Source organism: Babylonia areolata, chromosome 23 (genome assembly GCF_041734735.1).
Source record: "Babylonia areolata isolate BAREFJ2019XMU chromosome 23, ASM4173473v1, whole genome shotgun sequence".
Taxonomy (NCBI): Eukaryota; Metazoa; Mollusca; class Gastropoda; order Neogastropoda; family Buccinidae; genus Babylonia; species Babylonia areolata.
In genome coordinates, this window is record NC_134898.1 from 37,078,601 (window position 1) to 37,095,452 (window position 16,852).

General features: G+C 47.7%; 1 protein-coding gene across 1 annotated transcript in view; it reads right to left on the reverse strand.

Annotated features, from left to right (window-relative positions):
* The window catches only part of LOC143297658 (uncharacterized), a 35,028-nt gene that overhangs the window by 11,230 nt on the left and 6,946 nt on the right, over positions 1-16,852 (reverse strand). Inside the window, exons 2-3 of the mRNA XM_076610077.1 lie at positions 16,018-16,134; positions 14,402-14,580 (exon numbers count right to left, since the gene is read on the reverse strand). Coding sequence (XP_076466192.1) covers positions 14,402-14,580; positions 16,018-16,134 — 296 coding nt within the window. The remainder of the gene's footprint in view (positions 1-14,401; positions 14,581-16,017; positions 16,135-16,852) is intronic.

Consider the following 16,852-nt stretch of genomic DNA (forward strand, 5'->3'; position numbering starts at 1 on the left):
GCTTGGAAGCGGTTTTGTTTTTTTACTCCCTGAACTTACTTTTCTCAAAGAACAACATGCAGTTCCATGACACATACTGTCAGTTCCAGTTTCTCAAGGAGGCGTCAATGCTTTCGGGCAAACCCATATACTCTACACCACATCAGCTTTTGCAGATGCCTGACAGTGGCGTAAATCCAACGCAACATCCAGACCTTGGGGTGCGCGCATTAAACATTGATGTACCAGATAGTTTTTGGGTCTTATCCATTCTGCCACCTTCCCTGTCATAAGGGTCCACTTCTTCCAACTTCTGCTTGTTGTGCTCAATAGTTTAATGTTTATTTCTGCATTATACTGTTGTTGCACGAATAAAATTTTATGACAGAACACACAGACACAGACACACCAAACAACGCAATAATATATATATATATATATATTTTTTTTTTTTCTTTTTTTTTTTTCTTCTCCCTGAATCCAAAATTTCGGCCTATAAACCGTCTGACAAATCAAATATGTCTAAGCCAACAACACCAAACTCGAAAAGTTTCTTGTATTTTTCCTCTCCTTTACCTCCCCCCCCCCCCCTCCCCCCAACTCCCCACTCCCCGAAGGAAAAGACACAAGTCGCGATCGTTATCTCTGCTTGGTGACCTTGCAAGGCGAGAGCGTTGTTACAATTATTAAGTCCGTAACAGTAGTCAACGTCAGTTGCGTGGGACTCGTTTGTTTTGTTGGTTTTTTTTTCCCCCCGGGATGAGGTTGGGGTGGGGAGGGAGGGTCGGGTCGTGAACACGGATGGGGTTGACCATCTTGATAACAATCAATACTGTGTTCTCAACATCAACTATGCAAAAAAAAAGAAAAAAGAAAAAAAGAAAGGACAAAGGAAGAACAGGAAAAGAAGAAGAAGAAGAAGAAGAAGAAGAAACAACAACAAACAAGAGGACGGATGGAGGTGGGGGGGGAGGGGGGGGGGGAAGAAAAGAAAGAAAGAAAGAAAGAAGACGTTTCAAGGGAGTGGGGGTGGGGGTGGGGATGAGGGAGATCGAGGAGAAAATTATTCCAGCAACTTTTTTTTTTCTTCTTTCTACCCACCTACCCGACTTCTTCTTCCTTCTTCCTCGTTCACCTCAGCAGTTTGGCTTCCACTGCTGTCGGTGTTGGCCAGTACTTCCTCCTGGATGCTTCATGCGTCCTACAGTCTTGAAGGATGTGGTTGGTTGTCATTGGTCCCTCACCACAAGGGCACTCTCCACTATGTCCAATGCCAAATTTTGTGTGCATGTGGTGGAGCAGGCGGTTGTGTCCAGTCCTCAGGCGGAAGATCTTGACCTGTTCCCGTCGTTCCAGCAAATGGTATCTGTCTTCTGGGTTATATCTGGGGTGCTGGAGGCGCCACTTTATTCCTTGCTGTGCCTTGATGATTGTCTTGATTTCATCGTATAACACCAGTCTGTTGGCCTGCTCCTTCTGTGCACCGTCTTTTGCCAGAATGTCCGCTTTTTCGTTGCCTCTGATGCCACAGTGTGCTGGTACCCATTGTATCACCACTTTCTCCACTCTGGCACTCAGGGCAACAAGGGCTGAAGTGATATGGTTCTGTTCTTTGCAGCGGGAGTTCTTGAGGGCTTGGAGCACGGAGAGAACGTCTGAGAACACCACCACCTGCCCTGTTGTTCTTGTGGAGTTCTGTGAGACTGTTGTGGCTGCCTCACAGAGGGCTTCTCGCTCAGCTCGGAAGTTGGTGAAGTATTTTCCTGTTGGGATTGCAATTTCTTCATCTCCGTCTTTGTATCGGGGGAAGATTCCAGCTCCACCATCCCTCGTTGCTTCTGTGGCGGAGCCATCTGTAAAGACATGGGTCCAGTCTTCCTGGGGGTACTGGTTGCAGATGTACTCAATTGCCAGGGCCTTCCTTTGAGTGTCTGACTGTGTTCCTCTCTTCTCCACTCCGGGAATGCTGGTGACGACTGTTGGGAACACCTGCCTCTTCCAAGATGGGTGGGTGACATTTGCCGGGATACGCTTTGCTTCGTGTTCCATCAAGACAGGGGTTTGTCTTTCAAGGCGTCTTGACTGGTGGATGAAGCTGCCTCTTTTCAGCCGGCTCTTGGTGGGTCTGCTCATTCTGTTGTTCATTGGATGGTTTTCAAGGCGTTTGAATTTTGCTGCCTGGATGAGGATCTTTGTGTCCCTTCTGTCCTCCAATGACTGCAGCCGAGTGGTCTCCTCCATCTTCAGGATTGGGGTGGATCTCATAGCTCCAGTTATGACACGTCACTCGACGAACAACCAGGTAACAAGATAAAGCGGGTGGATTTGAGGGGAGGGGAGGGTGGTGGTGAGTGGAAGGACCAGGGAGGCCATAAATGCACAGCGTCTCACCTCGGGAGAGACAGAGAGAGAGAGACAGAGACAGAGAGAGACAGAGACAGAGATACATAGACAGAAAAACAGAGAGAGGGAGAGAGAGAGAGAGAACGAGAGAGAGAGAGATAAAGAGAGACAGGCAGACAGACAGTGAGAGTCAGTTAGACAGACAGAAATAGAGAGACAGACAGACAGACAAGCAGAGACAGAAATAGATTCACAGTTTGAAGGATATGTCAATGCGTGCCGGCTGAACCATAATATACGTTACACCAAATCTACTTTATAAAAAATACAAACACAAAACAGGAGAAGATGCTTGGCGGACGCGGAAAACCGAGCACACTGAAGAGACAGACAGACAGACAGAGGGAGGGTGGAAGTGGAAAAGGATACTGAAACAGGGAAACAATCTCACGCACGCGCGCGCTCACGCTCACACACACACACACACACACACACACACACACACACACACACACACAACACACACACACATTAAATGGAGGGAGGTGGGGGATCGAGGCGATTATGGAGAAAACGAGAAGACAAGATGAAAATCAAAACCGGCAACTACCGCAACAAAGAAACACAGGATGCAATATCAATCCCTGGCTAACTAAATTGCCCAAACTATCTAAATCGCCGAATCGTTTTTTTTTTTTTTTCTTTTCTTTTATCGTTTACATACAATTATCTGGAAATTCAATTCCTTTCACTGGAATACATTTTTTTTGTTTTTGTTTTGAAGAAAACAAGATACAAGATTTTAGATTACTGTACACATGGAAAGGGAGATTTTGAACAAATCTAGATACAAATTGAAAAACAATCATTCTCTTTTTGTGCTAAAAAAAAAGAGCGGGTAAAATCAGATAATACTGAAAAAGAAATTAAAGAAAGGAATGAAACGAAATAAACAAAATCATGGAAGAAAAACAACAAATAGATAAGTGCATGAAATTCAAGGCACAACGCAGACGACAGAACCATCCGTTCTTACATGACGACCACCACCACCACCTCCACCACCATCTCTCCCCCTTCCTCCTTCCCCCGCCTTCCCCCAACCTACATCATTATCAACATCAACATCAACACCACTACCACCACCAACTCTCCCCATTCGTCCGTCTTCCCCCAAACCACATCATTATCAACATCAACATCACCACCAACTCTCCCCCTTCCTCCTTCCCCCAACCTACATCATTATCAACATCAACACCACTACCACCACCAACTCTCCCCATTAGCCCGTCTTCCCCCAACCCACATCAACATCAACACCACCACCAACTATCCCCCTTCCTCCTCCCCCCAACCTACATCAATAATTTTATCAACATCAACACCACCACCACCAACTCTCCCCCTTCCTCCTTCCCCCAACCTACATCAATATCAACATCAACACCACCACCAACTCACCCCCTTCCTCCTTCCCCCGTCTTTCCCCAACCCACATCATTATCAACATCAACATCACCACCACCACCACTACCACCACCACCACCACCACCACCACGAAGCTCATGTTCACAACCTCCTTCCCTCCCTGTCTTCCTCCCTCTGTCGCTTCATCTCCAGCCAAGTTTCTGCCCAAGTTTTTTTCTTTTTCTTCTTCTTCTTTCTGTCTTCTTTTTTTTTTTTTTTTTTTTTTTTTTACCTCTCTCCAGCCTGAATTCGCCACACAAAGGCCGCCATCCAGTTTTTCAGCATCTATACCGTTTCCTCCGCAACAGTTTCAAAAGACAGCAATTTTCTTCGCTCTCACTCCTCCTCTTTGTTGCGTCAACTGTGATTAGCGATCAAGCGCTGGGGAGGACAATGGCCCTCTCTCTCTGTGTCTTTCTCTCTCTTTCTCCACGTCTCACCTCTCTCTCTCTCTTTCCTTCCGCGTCTCTCTCTCTTTCTCTCGCTCGCTACGTCTCTCTCTCTCTCTCTGTCTCTCTCTGTCTCCCTCTCTCGCTACGTCTCTCCCTCTCTCTCTTTCTCTCTCTCCCTTTCTCTCTCGCTACGTCTCTCTCTTCCTCTCTCTCTCTTGTTCTCTCTCTCTCCCCCTCTCTCTCTCGTTCTCTCTCTCTCGCTAGTTTCTTCTCTCTCTCTCTCGTTCTGTCTCTCCACCCACCCTCTCTCCCTCTCCCTCTCACCTCTGCGTCTCTTTCTCCGTATATACCCCCCATCTCACTTTCTCTCTTCTCGCCCCCCCCACGGCCCCCCTACACGCGCCCTATCTGCACCTCCTCTCTCCCCCCAATTCCCCCCCCCCCTCTCTCTCTGCCCCTCTCTCTCAATTACAAGCCTGTCATCACAGCTCGCGTCGCGAAGCAGGAGTCAGAGCAGAGCAGTACAGAGCGAGGGATGAGGACAGAAGACAGGAAGGAGCGTGGCAGGGGTCGGATGTTTCGGTTTGCCAACGTTCCACCCTCCCCCACCCCACTCCCACCACCCTCCCCACCGCCCCCCACCCCCTCCCAAGACCATCAGGAGCACTGATTAAAAGAACCTCATTACCTGTCCACCTGAGAGCGGCGTCTCCGCTTTCCCACAAAGGCGCAGGGAGGGAGAGAGAGAGAGAGAGAGAGAGAGAGAGAGAGAGGAGGCAGGGAGGGATGTGGAGCGAGGGGAGTGAGACTGCGCGGAAGGAGAAAAAGACTCTGCTTGGCATGTTTGTGGTGTTTTGAACAGCAGCGGTTTGCTTCCCTTACAACCGACCCCTCCCCACCCATCCACCCACCTTACTCCCTCCACCATCCCTGAATTACATGATCGTCTTGCCACCACACACAACACAACCATGATGGACTGACTAGACAGCGAACAAAGAGTACATGAAGGGACGAGAGAACTAACTACCAGCATGGCGGACAGAGAAAGAGAGGGGCAAGGGAACTAACAACATGGCGAACAGAGAAAGAGAGGGACAAGAGAACTAACAACATGGCGGACAGAGAAAGAGAGGGACAAGAGAACTAACAACATGGCGGACACAGAAAGAGAGGGACAAGAGAACTAACAACATGGCGGACATAGAAAGAGAGGGACAAGAGAACTAACAACATGGCGGACATAGAAAGAGAGGACAAGAGAACTAACTAACAACATGGCGGACACAGAAAGAGAGGGACAAGAGAACTAACAACATGGCGGACAGAGAAAGAGAGGGACAAGAGAACTAACAACATGGCGGACAGAGAAAGAGAGGGACAAGAGAACTAACAGAATGGCGGACAGAGAAAGAGAGGGACAAGAGAACTAACAGCATGGCGGACAGAGAAAGAGAGGGACAAGAGAACTAACAACATGGCGGACAGAGAAAGAGAGGGACAAGAGAACTAACAACATGGCGGACACAGAAAGAGAGGGACAAGAGAACTAACAACATGGCGGACACAGAAAGAGAGGGACAAGAGAACTAACTAACAGCATGGCGGACAGAGAAAGAGAGGGACAAGAGAACTAACTAACAGCATGGCGGACAGAGAAAGAGAGGGACAAGAGAACTAACAACATGGCGGACAGAGAAAGAGAGGGACAAGGGAACTAACTAACAGAATGGCGGACAGAGAAAGAGAGGACAAGAGAACTAACTAACAACATGGCGGACACAGAAAGAGAGGGACAAGAGAACTAACAGCATGGCGGACAGAGAAAGAGAGGGACAAGAGAACTAACAACATGGCGGACATAGAAAGAGAGGGAAAAAGAACAACATGGCGGACATAGAAAGAGAGGGACAAGGGAACTAACTAACAACATGGCGGACACAGAAAGAGAGGGACAAGAGAACTAACAGCATGGCGGACAGAGAAAGAGAGGGACAAGAGAACTAACTAACAACATGGCGGACACAGAAAGAGAGGGACAAGAGAACTAACAGCATGGCGGACAGAGAAAGAGAGGGACAAGAGAACTAACTAACAACATGGCGGACACAGAAAGAGAGGGACAAGAGAACTAACAACATGGCGGACAGAGAAAGAGAGGGACAAGAGAACTAACTAACAGCATGGCGGACACAGAAAGAGAGGGACAAGGGAACTAACTAACAGCATGGCGGACACAGAAAGAGAGGGACGAGAGAACTAACTACCAGCATGGCGGACAGAGAAAGAGAGGGGCAAGGGAACTAACTGACATGGCGGACAGAGAAAGAGAGGGACAAGGGAACTAACTGACATGGCGGACAGAGAAAGAGAGGGACAAGGGAACTAACTAACTGACATGGCGGACAGAGAAAGAGAGGGACAAGGGAACTAACTAACTGACATGGCGGACAGAGAAAGAGAGGGACAAGAGAACTAACTACCAGCATGGCGGACACAGAAAGAGAGGGACAAGAGAACTAACTAACAGCATGGCGGACAGAGAAAGAGAGGGAAACTAGAAGTAACTACCAGCATGGCGGACAGAGAAAGAGAGGGACAAGAGAACTAACAACATGGCGGACAGAGAAAGAGAGGGACAAGAGAACTAACTACATGGCGGACAGAGAAAGAGAGGGACAAGAGAACTAACAACATGGCGGACAGAGAAAGAGAGGGACAAGGGAACTAACAGAATGGCGGACAGAGAAAGAGAGGGACACTAGAACTAACAACATGGCAGACATAGAAAGAGAGGGACAAGAGAACTAACTACCAGCATGGCGGACACAGAAAGATAGGGACAAGAGAACTAACTAACAGCATGGCGGACAGAGAAAGAGAGGGACAAGAGAACTAACAGAATGGCGGACAGAGAAAGAGAGGGACAAGGGAACTAACAACATGGCGGACAGAGAAAGAGAGGGACAAGAGAACTAACAACATGGCGGACACAGAAAGAGAGGGACAAGAGAACTAACAGCATGGCGGACAGAGAAAGAGAGGGACAAGAGAACTAACAGCATGGCGGACAGAGAAAGAGAGGGAAAGAGAACTAACAACATGGCGGACACAGAAAGAGAGGGACAAGAGAACTAACTACCAGCATGGCGGACACAGAAAGAGAGGGACACTAGAACTAACAGCATGGCGGACACAGAAAGAGAGGGACAAGAGAACTAACAACATGGCGAACACAGAAAGAGAGGGACAAGAGAACTAACTAACAGCATGGCGGACAGAGAAAGAGAGGGAAACTAGAATTAACTAACAGCATGGCGGACAGAGAAAGAGAGGGAAACTAGAATTAACTACCAGCATGGCGGACAGAGAAAGAACCAGAATATCAGGTAAGGAGGGTTACAATGGAGGGAAAGACAGTAGAGTATAGTGCGGGAGGTGGGGGCTAAAAAGAGATGGAAGGGTTGGAGATGACAGGAGAGAGAGGGAGTGGGGAGCAGGAAGTAGGAAGCAGAGAGAGAGAGAGAGAGAGAGAGAGAGAGAGAGAGAGAGAGAGAGAGAGAGAGAGAGAGAGAGAGAGAACGGCCTAGAAGACAGGAGAGGGGAATTAAAGAGAGAAACGATGCTGTGTGTGTGTGTGTGTGTGTGTGTGTGTGTGTGTGTGTGTGTGTGTGTGTGTGTGCGAGCGCGCGCGCCCGCGCCAGCTTTCACGTATGCATATTTATGATTTTGTTTTCTTTCTTTTTTTCGCGCAATCCCACAGGCAGTTACGCGAGAAAATACAAGCTAGCTGGATGGTTTTGTTTTTGTTCTTTATTCGTACCTTTTTTAAGAACCCAAGTCCTTTTTCTTTCGACACTTTTTTTTTTAAGGGGAAAGTGGGGACAGGGGAGCACGGGGTGTTGAAGGGTGTTTAACATTTCCAAAGGCGGTTACACCAAAAACGACAAGCCAGCTGGCTGAGGGGGGAGGGGGGGTTGGGGGTTGGAGGTGGAACATTTTGTAAAGGATCAAAGTCCTTTTCAATTCGATCTTTTTTTTTTTTTCTTTTCTTTTTTTTTTAAGGGATAGGTGGGGGGCGTGGAAGAGGGGTGGGATGGAGGAGAGGTAGCGCGGAGACTGAAGGTTATTTCACATTACATTCCCGAAGGCGATGACGCCACTAACGACAAGCCAGCTGTCAGGTCGGCAGCGGCGAAGGCCGACCGACCGGCGACAAGGCGCGGGGGTTAGGTGCCGCGAGACATGATATAAGAAGCGGGAGCTATAGTGTCGGACGATGTCATTCATCTCTTGTCACGTAACTCTGTGCAGGGGTGGGGAGTTAAGGCCCCACCCCCATAACCGGTGCACGGGACAAAACCCCAGCAGACAAAACCCACTGTTTTAAATATATGGACATCTGTTTTTAGAACAGTGGACAAAACCCCAAATTCCAACGGACAAAACCCCCACCCATTATATGAAAAGTGGACGCCGACGCCCCCCCCCCCTCCCTCCAAAACAGGGGTAATACTAAAAATATAAAAGAAAAAAAAAGTCAGTTTATTTGAATCGAATATACCTACCAATATTCGATATTCGGCACCCCACCCCTCGTCCCCCCCCTCCCCCTCCCACCCCACCCACTCTCATATCCTGACTGACGGTCTGACCACATTTTCACAAGACGCTCTTCGAATGTGTTCTGCGCTCTGCGTCATCGTTTACGAGGTTGTTCCCCAAATCTGGTCCTGAGCCAGTTGCATTGCTCGGACGGAAGAGCCTAGTATGGTCGTGGGGTGTCATCAGGGTTTGCAGGTGATGACTGAACACGGCGGAGAAGTCCGGAAACGTTTGTAGTAGAAACCTCAAAGTTGGTTCAGCTGACAGGATCTTCGAGTCCTTCTACAGTTAATTAAAGGATGCTGTGAACTGTTTGGTGGTGGTACTCACGTAACCGTGTACAGGACTGTGACCAAAGTTACATTGGTGAAACCGAGCGCAACTTGCACAAAAGACTGAAAGAACACAAACGAGAGTCCTCCCCAGTGGGCGAACATCTGACCCACAACCAACATCACTTTGGAAAGGACAATGTGCAAGTTCTCGACAGAGAAGCAAGATGGTTCCAGAGGGGAGTAAAGAAGGCAGTCCACATCGCCGCCAGGAACCCCACCCTCAACCGTGACCGGGGCCGACACAACCTGCCGTCGGTGTACTCCTCACTCGTCAAGTCACATTGTCGTGAGTTCGCTCACGGCGATGCAAACAGGTTCTAAGTCTCTACCCAGCAGTTGCGCTGAAGACGCCGGTCGGATCGCCGACGAAAGCTACGCAAGTGATTAGCCTTCTTTGACTGAGAGATCGGTTTAACTTGGTAGTCATTACGTGCACATCTTTATTCTCTTTTTCCTTTTCTTGTCCCTTATCAGTTTAGTGATAAATAAATAAATATATATATATATATATATATATATATATATATATATATATTTATAAGCACACACACCTACTCGTAAATAATGTTAATGGTGACATGACTGGGATTTTTAGCTCACGTTTCAAATAACGGGCTGGGGTTTTTGTCCGTTGAGGTTTTGTCCGTCGGGGTGTTGTCCGTTGGGGTTTTGTCATGGATTCACGGCAACCACCCCCGATGACAGGCAAGCTCTGCTTTACAGGCCAGTTGACAGCACGTGCACTCAGCCTCACCTTCTGCTGTCGGTCATCAACACGTCCTGTCACCCCCTCTCTTTCCTCATACGACCCCCCCCCCCCCGTCTCCCGCCCCCTCGGCACCCCCCGCCCTCCACCTAAAAAGAAAAAAAACCTTATCACTTCCCACAGAGATCTCCCTTCTATCCCCCCCCCCCCCCCACACACACCCTTCTCATCACCGCCTCGTCGTCACCATGGCGACGTATATCACAAGTTTTTAATGGATGAGATGTAAGTTAACGCGAGGTGGCTTGTGTCATGGCTCTGTCTGTCTGTCTGTCTATCGTGTGTGTGTGTGTGTGTGTGTGTGTGTGTGTGTGTGCTCGCAAGCGGAAACTTGGGGCGCGACGAGCAGTGATGAGGGGGACTGTGGAGGGGTGATGGTGGTAGTGGTGGTGGGAAGTGGGCATAGGAAAGATATCACATCCATCAAAAACAGCTACTGTTGATCCCCCCCCCCCCCCCCCACCTTTCTCAGTACTGGGATTCGTGTTTCAATCATGTCCTACCACGCACAGCGTATACGAGGACTGACGTCAAGAAGAGAATCAAGAGAGTTAAGATGAGGGCTTGATGGCATGGATTCTTTGTTTATACACCTTTCTCCGCCCGCCCTTCAAACCCCTTTTCTTCCTCCCCCCAAAATCCCCCCGCCCCCCTCCCTACTTCCCTCCAATATATCTTTTCTTTTCTTTTTTTTATAGACTATGAAACAGACAAGCCATCGACAAGAGCCGACGGCACATGGTGACAGTTGTGACGCGTCACGATAGAAAAGATTTCGCTCCCCCCCCCCCTCGCCCTGTGCCCCCCTCCCCCCCCCCCCCCCCCTGCGCCCCCCCCCCTTTCCCCCCAAACTCTCCCTGTCGCCTGTACCATGCACTGAACCAGCATCGATCTGTCCCAGCAGGTTTGCACCCAAACCACACCGTAAATCACCGAGCGGGACGCCGTGCTGACAGGGCGGGCCATTGTGGGGTCTGTTTCGCCCGTCCCTCCCAACACTCGTCAGCCTCGGGTCAAGAACGGCGCGTCAAGAACGTTGCACCGTGGGTTGGACTCACTCGTGGACGGCCAGTCGTCTTTCTTTCTTTCCCCCCATAGAGACCCCACCCCACCCCCTCCTTCACTCCCCCCATCTGATGTCCGGTAGGTGTCTGAATGGTCCAGCCTGTAGCGTTGTCCTTTCCCCGACACAGACCTCATCTGATGTCCAGTGTCTGTCTGAATGGCCTGTAGTGTTGTCTTTTCCCCACACAGACCCCATCTGATGTCCAGTGGCTGTCTGAATGGTCCAGCCTGTAGTGTTGTCCTTTCCCCCCACACAGATCCCATCTGATGTCCCAACTCCACGGTAAATTCCATAAACTTAGGAACATTCTTAATTCTAAGCATACTTCGCGCTGCTTATCGTTAAGAATATTCTTAACTCCATGGTAAACCCCACATACCTTGGAACATTCTTAATTCTAAGCAAACTTAGCGCTGCAAAGATCGCCTCGTGCAATACGGCCCTAGGCCCCCGCGCTAAGTAGACCGCATCATAACTAACCGCTATTATCATTTATATTGTTAGACTCATCATATATGCGGCACCTGAAGAGCAGAGCAACAAGCTAAACAGCCTATATCGTGCCCGAGTGTGTGACAACATTTTGTCTCATTCGTTTGATGCATTTTGACGGCTGGCGAACGTTATATAATGTAGCTGAAATAAACTTATTCTTTAGCAGCCGTGACTACGATTATACTTACAGACATGACAGTAAATATACACATAAACACTGACAGATTCCCAGTTATTCAGAGCACCGGAATTTTTACACGAGTGTCATCCTTGGTTCGAATTCCTCCCAATATCGGCATGGCTTATGTAAGCTGAGGGTTGGGAACAGATGTTTTGAGTTCCCTTCCTGCCAGCCCTTCTAAATCGTCAAAGTCAACGTACATGTAGATCTGCCATTGCTCCAATCAGCTCTATGTGTTTGTGCGTGCAGGATATCGGAACACACACGTTCAAGATCCTCATTACCCTTGTCAGCACTCGTTGGGTTGTGGAAAAACGAACGTAAGCTGCATGTAACTCGTTGGGTTGTGGAAAAACGAACGTAAGCTGCATGTAACTCGTTGGGTTGTGGAAAAACGAACGTAAGCTGCATGTAACTCGTTGGGTTGTGGAAAAACGGACGTAAGCTGCATGTAACTCGTTGGGTTGTGGAAAAACGAACGTAAGCTGCATGTAATTCGTTGGGTTGTGGAGAAACCAACGTAAGCTGCATGTAACTCGTTGGGTTGTGGAAAAACGGACATAAGCTGCATGTAACTCGTTGGGTTGTGGAGAAACGGACGTAAGCTGCATGTAACTCGTTGGGTTGTGGAGAAACGGACGTAAGCTGCATGTAACCCTCTCCTACCCCTACGACAGCCTACAACACCTTCCCCAGCTGTATCCTAGTAAATTAAGAGATAAATAAAATGTCCGACAAAAATAAAAATAAAGACAAGCAGACAGAATAACAACTAGCTCAGTTACGAACAAAACAAAAACGAATTCCGAAGATAAACTAGACTACAGACAAAGGGGAGATTAACAAAAGCTGGACAAGAAGCAAAGCCAGCAGCTACATAAAGAAAAGAAAAAAGACAGAAACATATATTTTTTTTTTAATTAAAAAGGGATGGGGGGGGAGAGGGGGGGGGGGCGACTGCAGACAACAAGCCGAACAACAAAGTCGCTTGCTTAGCTTTTGCACTGGTCACCTTTTTGGTCGCACACTCCATAAATCTTGCTTGCACTGACAGAGAAAGAGGCCAAAAACCTAGCAGACAGCAAAAACTAAAATCAACACATCAGGATAAAAAAAAACCCAAAAAAACAAACATAACTGATTAAAAAAAAAAAAAAAAAAAATCACCGGAGTCTAGTACATACAGAGTCGGTCATGCAGCCATAAAGAGAAAGCGAGACAGACACACACAGCTAGTCCAGACAAAGAAACAAACAAAGCTGGTGTACAAAATGGTTTCTGCTACAACAGAGTCGAGACGCACCAATCCCACATAGTGGCGTCCAACCTGACGCAAAGGAAAGTATTCACGTTTGGTGTGTTGCGCAGGAAACGTTATCCTAAGTAACAGCAATCTTTTGCAGAAGCGAACAGAGTGTCATGTTCAGATCCAACTCACTAACCGGATAATATTCTGGTCAAAATATGATTTTATTCTCAAAAGCAAGTACAGGCATTGCAAACACATAGAGCAGCAACATGCCGAAGCATATGATGTGCTTGGAAAACTGCACATACACACAGTGAACACATAACACAGCGGCAATGTTATAAACATCAAATATGAATTAAATCTCGGATATTCTCTCTCTCTCTCTCTCTCTCTCTCTCTCTCTCTTCTGCCCCAAACGCCCATCTCTCTCTCTCTCTTCTAGTCGCCAGTAACTCAACTCTCCTGTAGCTGCCAGTAACTGAACACCCAAGTCGCTCTCTTTCAGTCGCCAATCTAACTCCGAAGACTTTCAGGTTCTTCGTCGTCGCAAACCGTTTGTCCACAACAATGCCCCCCAGCAGTCACACATAATGAGTAAACGATGAACTTCCCCAAAGTTAAACTGCATTTGAAAGTGAGCGGCAGATTACAAACACATGAAGTGGATTGGAGAAGTCTTTGGGAGTCTACTTTTCAACAGATGAACAGGCGCATGGACAAAAGCAGAGACTTCATCAAAAACACACAGACAGAGCGGTGGAGTGGTGGCCTAGTGGTTATGCGCCCAACTGGGAAGCGGGTTTCCACGGGTTCGATTCCCATAATGATATCAGACCGGGATTTTTTTAACCCCCTCTCCGGCTCCCACTCCTACTTTCATTAGACCTTGAACGGTGCCCTGGATGCTAGTCTTTTGGATGGAACGATTAACCGAGGACCCGTGTGCAGCTTGCACTTAGCGCACGTGAAACCAAGGTTGCAAAAGGGTTGTCCCTGGCAAATTCTGTAGAAAAATCCACTTCGGTAGTAGAACACACACACACACACACACACACACACACACACACACAGAGGGATTAGAATACATACACACACACACACACAGAAAGAAAGAGAGAGAGAGAGAGAGAGAGAGAGAGAGAGACGTATGAAACGGTTACAGTGAACTTACCTTTCGCATGCAGACTGCCGATTCTAGTATACAACGAAGTGTACACATTTCTCTTACAGAGATAACTCCAAAACAGACAGACTAACGCACCTGCAAGTCAGGTTTCTATACAACTTATACTCTCCTTCTCTCTAACACACACACACACACACACACACACACACACATTCTCTCTCTCTCTCTCACTTTCCATCCCCACAAAACCAACCAACCACTACCACAACAGCAGCAACATCAACTCTCTCTCTCACACTCCTTACACACTCACAACCAACCAACCACACACACACACACACACACAAAAACAAACAAACAAACAAAAAATCCCTCCCCTTCCCCTCCTTACCAGTGGGCGTCTTGTGACCGTTGGAATCGCTGACGGCGACAGGCCTGACCTCGGACAGGTCCCCGGGATGGGAGGAAGAGGAGGACGCTGAGGACACCCTTCTGAGCCTCTCCAGGTCGCCCAGGTGGGCCAGAGCCTTGGACTGGGACGCCGAGGACCGGGCCTCCAGTTCAGAGGATCTGTCCGTGGGGGACAGACATACCTGTTTCAGTTCCAGTTTCTCGAAGAGGCTTCACTGGGTTTTTGTCAAGTCTAAACGCGCCAAGCCACGCCACATGTGCTTCTGCTAGGCAGCTGACTGCCTGGCCAGCAGCATAACCCAACGCGCTTGGTCAAGCCTTGAGTGCATGCGTATGTAATGTTTGTATACCTTTCAGAATTCTACAGGACAGGACTTTGAAAAAAGATTTTATTGCTGTCATCTCTCTCTCTCTCTCTATATATATATATGTATGTATGTATCTGTAACCATAACAGCAATGAAATCTTTTTCAAAGTCCTGTCCTATATATATATATATATATATATATATATATATATATATATATATATATATATATATATAATCCATGTCAGCGCTGGGTGGATTATGGAAACAAGAACATACCCAGCATGCACACCTCCGAAAACGGAGTATGGCTGCCTACATGGTGAGGTAAATAAACAAAACGGTCATAATGTAAAATGTTAAATGTTACATGTTTGTCTGAGTGCATATGTGTGCGTGCCTGAAATCTGATTGAATGACACAGGAAACGAATGATGAGCGCCCAATGGCAGCCGTCAGTCGGCTCTACCCAGGTAGGCAGCCTGTTGTGCAAAATGACCCCGTGTTTGTAAAGCGCTTAGAGCTTGGTCTCCGACCGAGGATAGACGCTATACAAGTATCCATATCAAATCAAGAAGAAGAAGAAGAAGAAGAAGAAGATGATGATGATGATGATGATGATTCTGCTAATGAAGAAGGAGAAGAAGAAGAAGTTGATGATGATGATGATGATTATGATAATGATGATGATGATGATGTATTGGACAGAGGATACTCATCCTACACTGTTTTCCTTCTTCATCACTCAACCTCTGTGGCTTGGAATTAAGAACACAATTTAGGGTGCTTTTTACGCAAGAAGAAGCAGGAGAAGAAGATGATGATAATGATGATGTTGTTGCTGATGATGAAGATGATAAGAAGAAGAAGAAGAAAAGATGATGATGATGATGGTGATGATGATGACGGAAGAAGCAGACAAAGAAGAAGAAGATGATGATAATAATGATGATGATGATGCTAATGATGATGACGATGAGGAGGAGGAGGGGGAGGAACAGGAGGAGGAGGAGGAAGAAGAAGAAGAAAAAGAAGAACAACAACAACAAAAACAATAACAACAACAAAGCAAGAAAACAAGAATAAGAAGAAGAACACCAACAACAAGAAAACAACAAGAAGAAAAAGAAGGAGCAGAAGAAGAAGAAGAAGAAGAAGAAGAAGAAGAAGAAGAAGAAGAAGAAGAAGAAGAAGAAGAAGAAGAAGAACACCAACAACAAGAAAACAAGAAGAAGAAAAAGGAGCAGAAGAAGAAGAAGAAGAAGAAGATGTGTTCAAACCAACAGACCTGCTCGTTGCGGTGCTTCTCCGCAGCCGGTCCAACTCTACCAGGTGACTCAGCTGCCTCTCCCGCAGGGGGTCCGGCAGGGGGCTCGGCTCCAGGGGAAGGTCCAGCGGCAGGTGCCTGGGGTGGGGGTGGTGGTGGTGCGCGTGGGGGTGGTGCGGGTGGTGGGGGTGGTGTCGGGGGTGGTGAGGGTGGTGATGATGGTGGTGAGGGTGGTGCGGGTGGTGGTGGTGGTGGTGGTGGCGGAGGTGGCGATCGTCGGCGAAGAGCTGACCTGTTTTGTGTTGTTGTTGTTGTTGTTGTTGTTTCGGACAAAAAAGGGTGGGAAGAGAACGGCGTTAAGTTTGTTGTTTTTGTTGTTGCTTTTGTTGTTGTTGTTGTTGTTGTTGTTGTTGTCGTCATTGTTTTCACCATTGTCGTTAGTGTCGTTAAACGTTGTATTGTTTTGTTGTTGTTGAGGTCACTGCAGATGTCGTGTTCTTCCTGTGTTTCGTCATCATTGTCGTCGTCTCCCAACCCCCGTCCTCTCTCTCTCTATCTCTCTCTCTCTCACACATACACACACACACTGTATAACACGGTTACTCTGACAATTAACGGCTACTGAACTGCACTGTTCTCTCTCTCTCTCTCTCTCTCTCTCTCTCTCTCCCCTCACCCCACTCTCTCACCGATCACCCTCCCCCTTAAAAAAAAAAATCCCCCCTCCTCCAAAAAAAAAAAAAAGCTCTGGTCACGACAACAGAACCTCACGCACGCAAGATCTCTCCTGTCCACCGGCACACACACACACACACACACACACACACACACACACACACACACACACATCCATCCT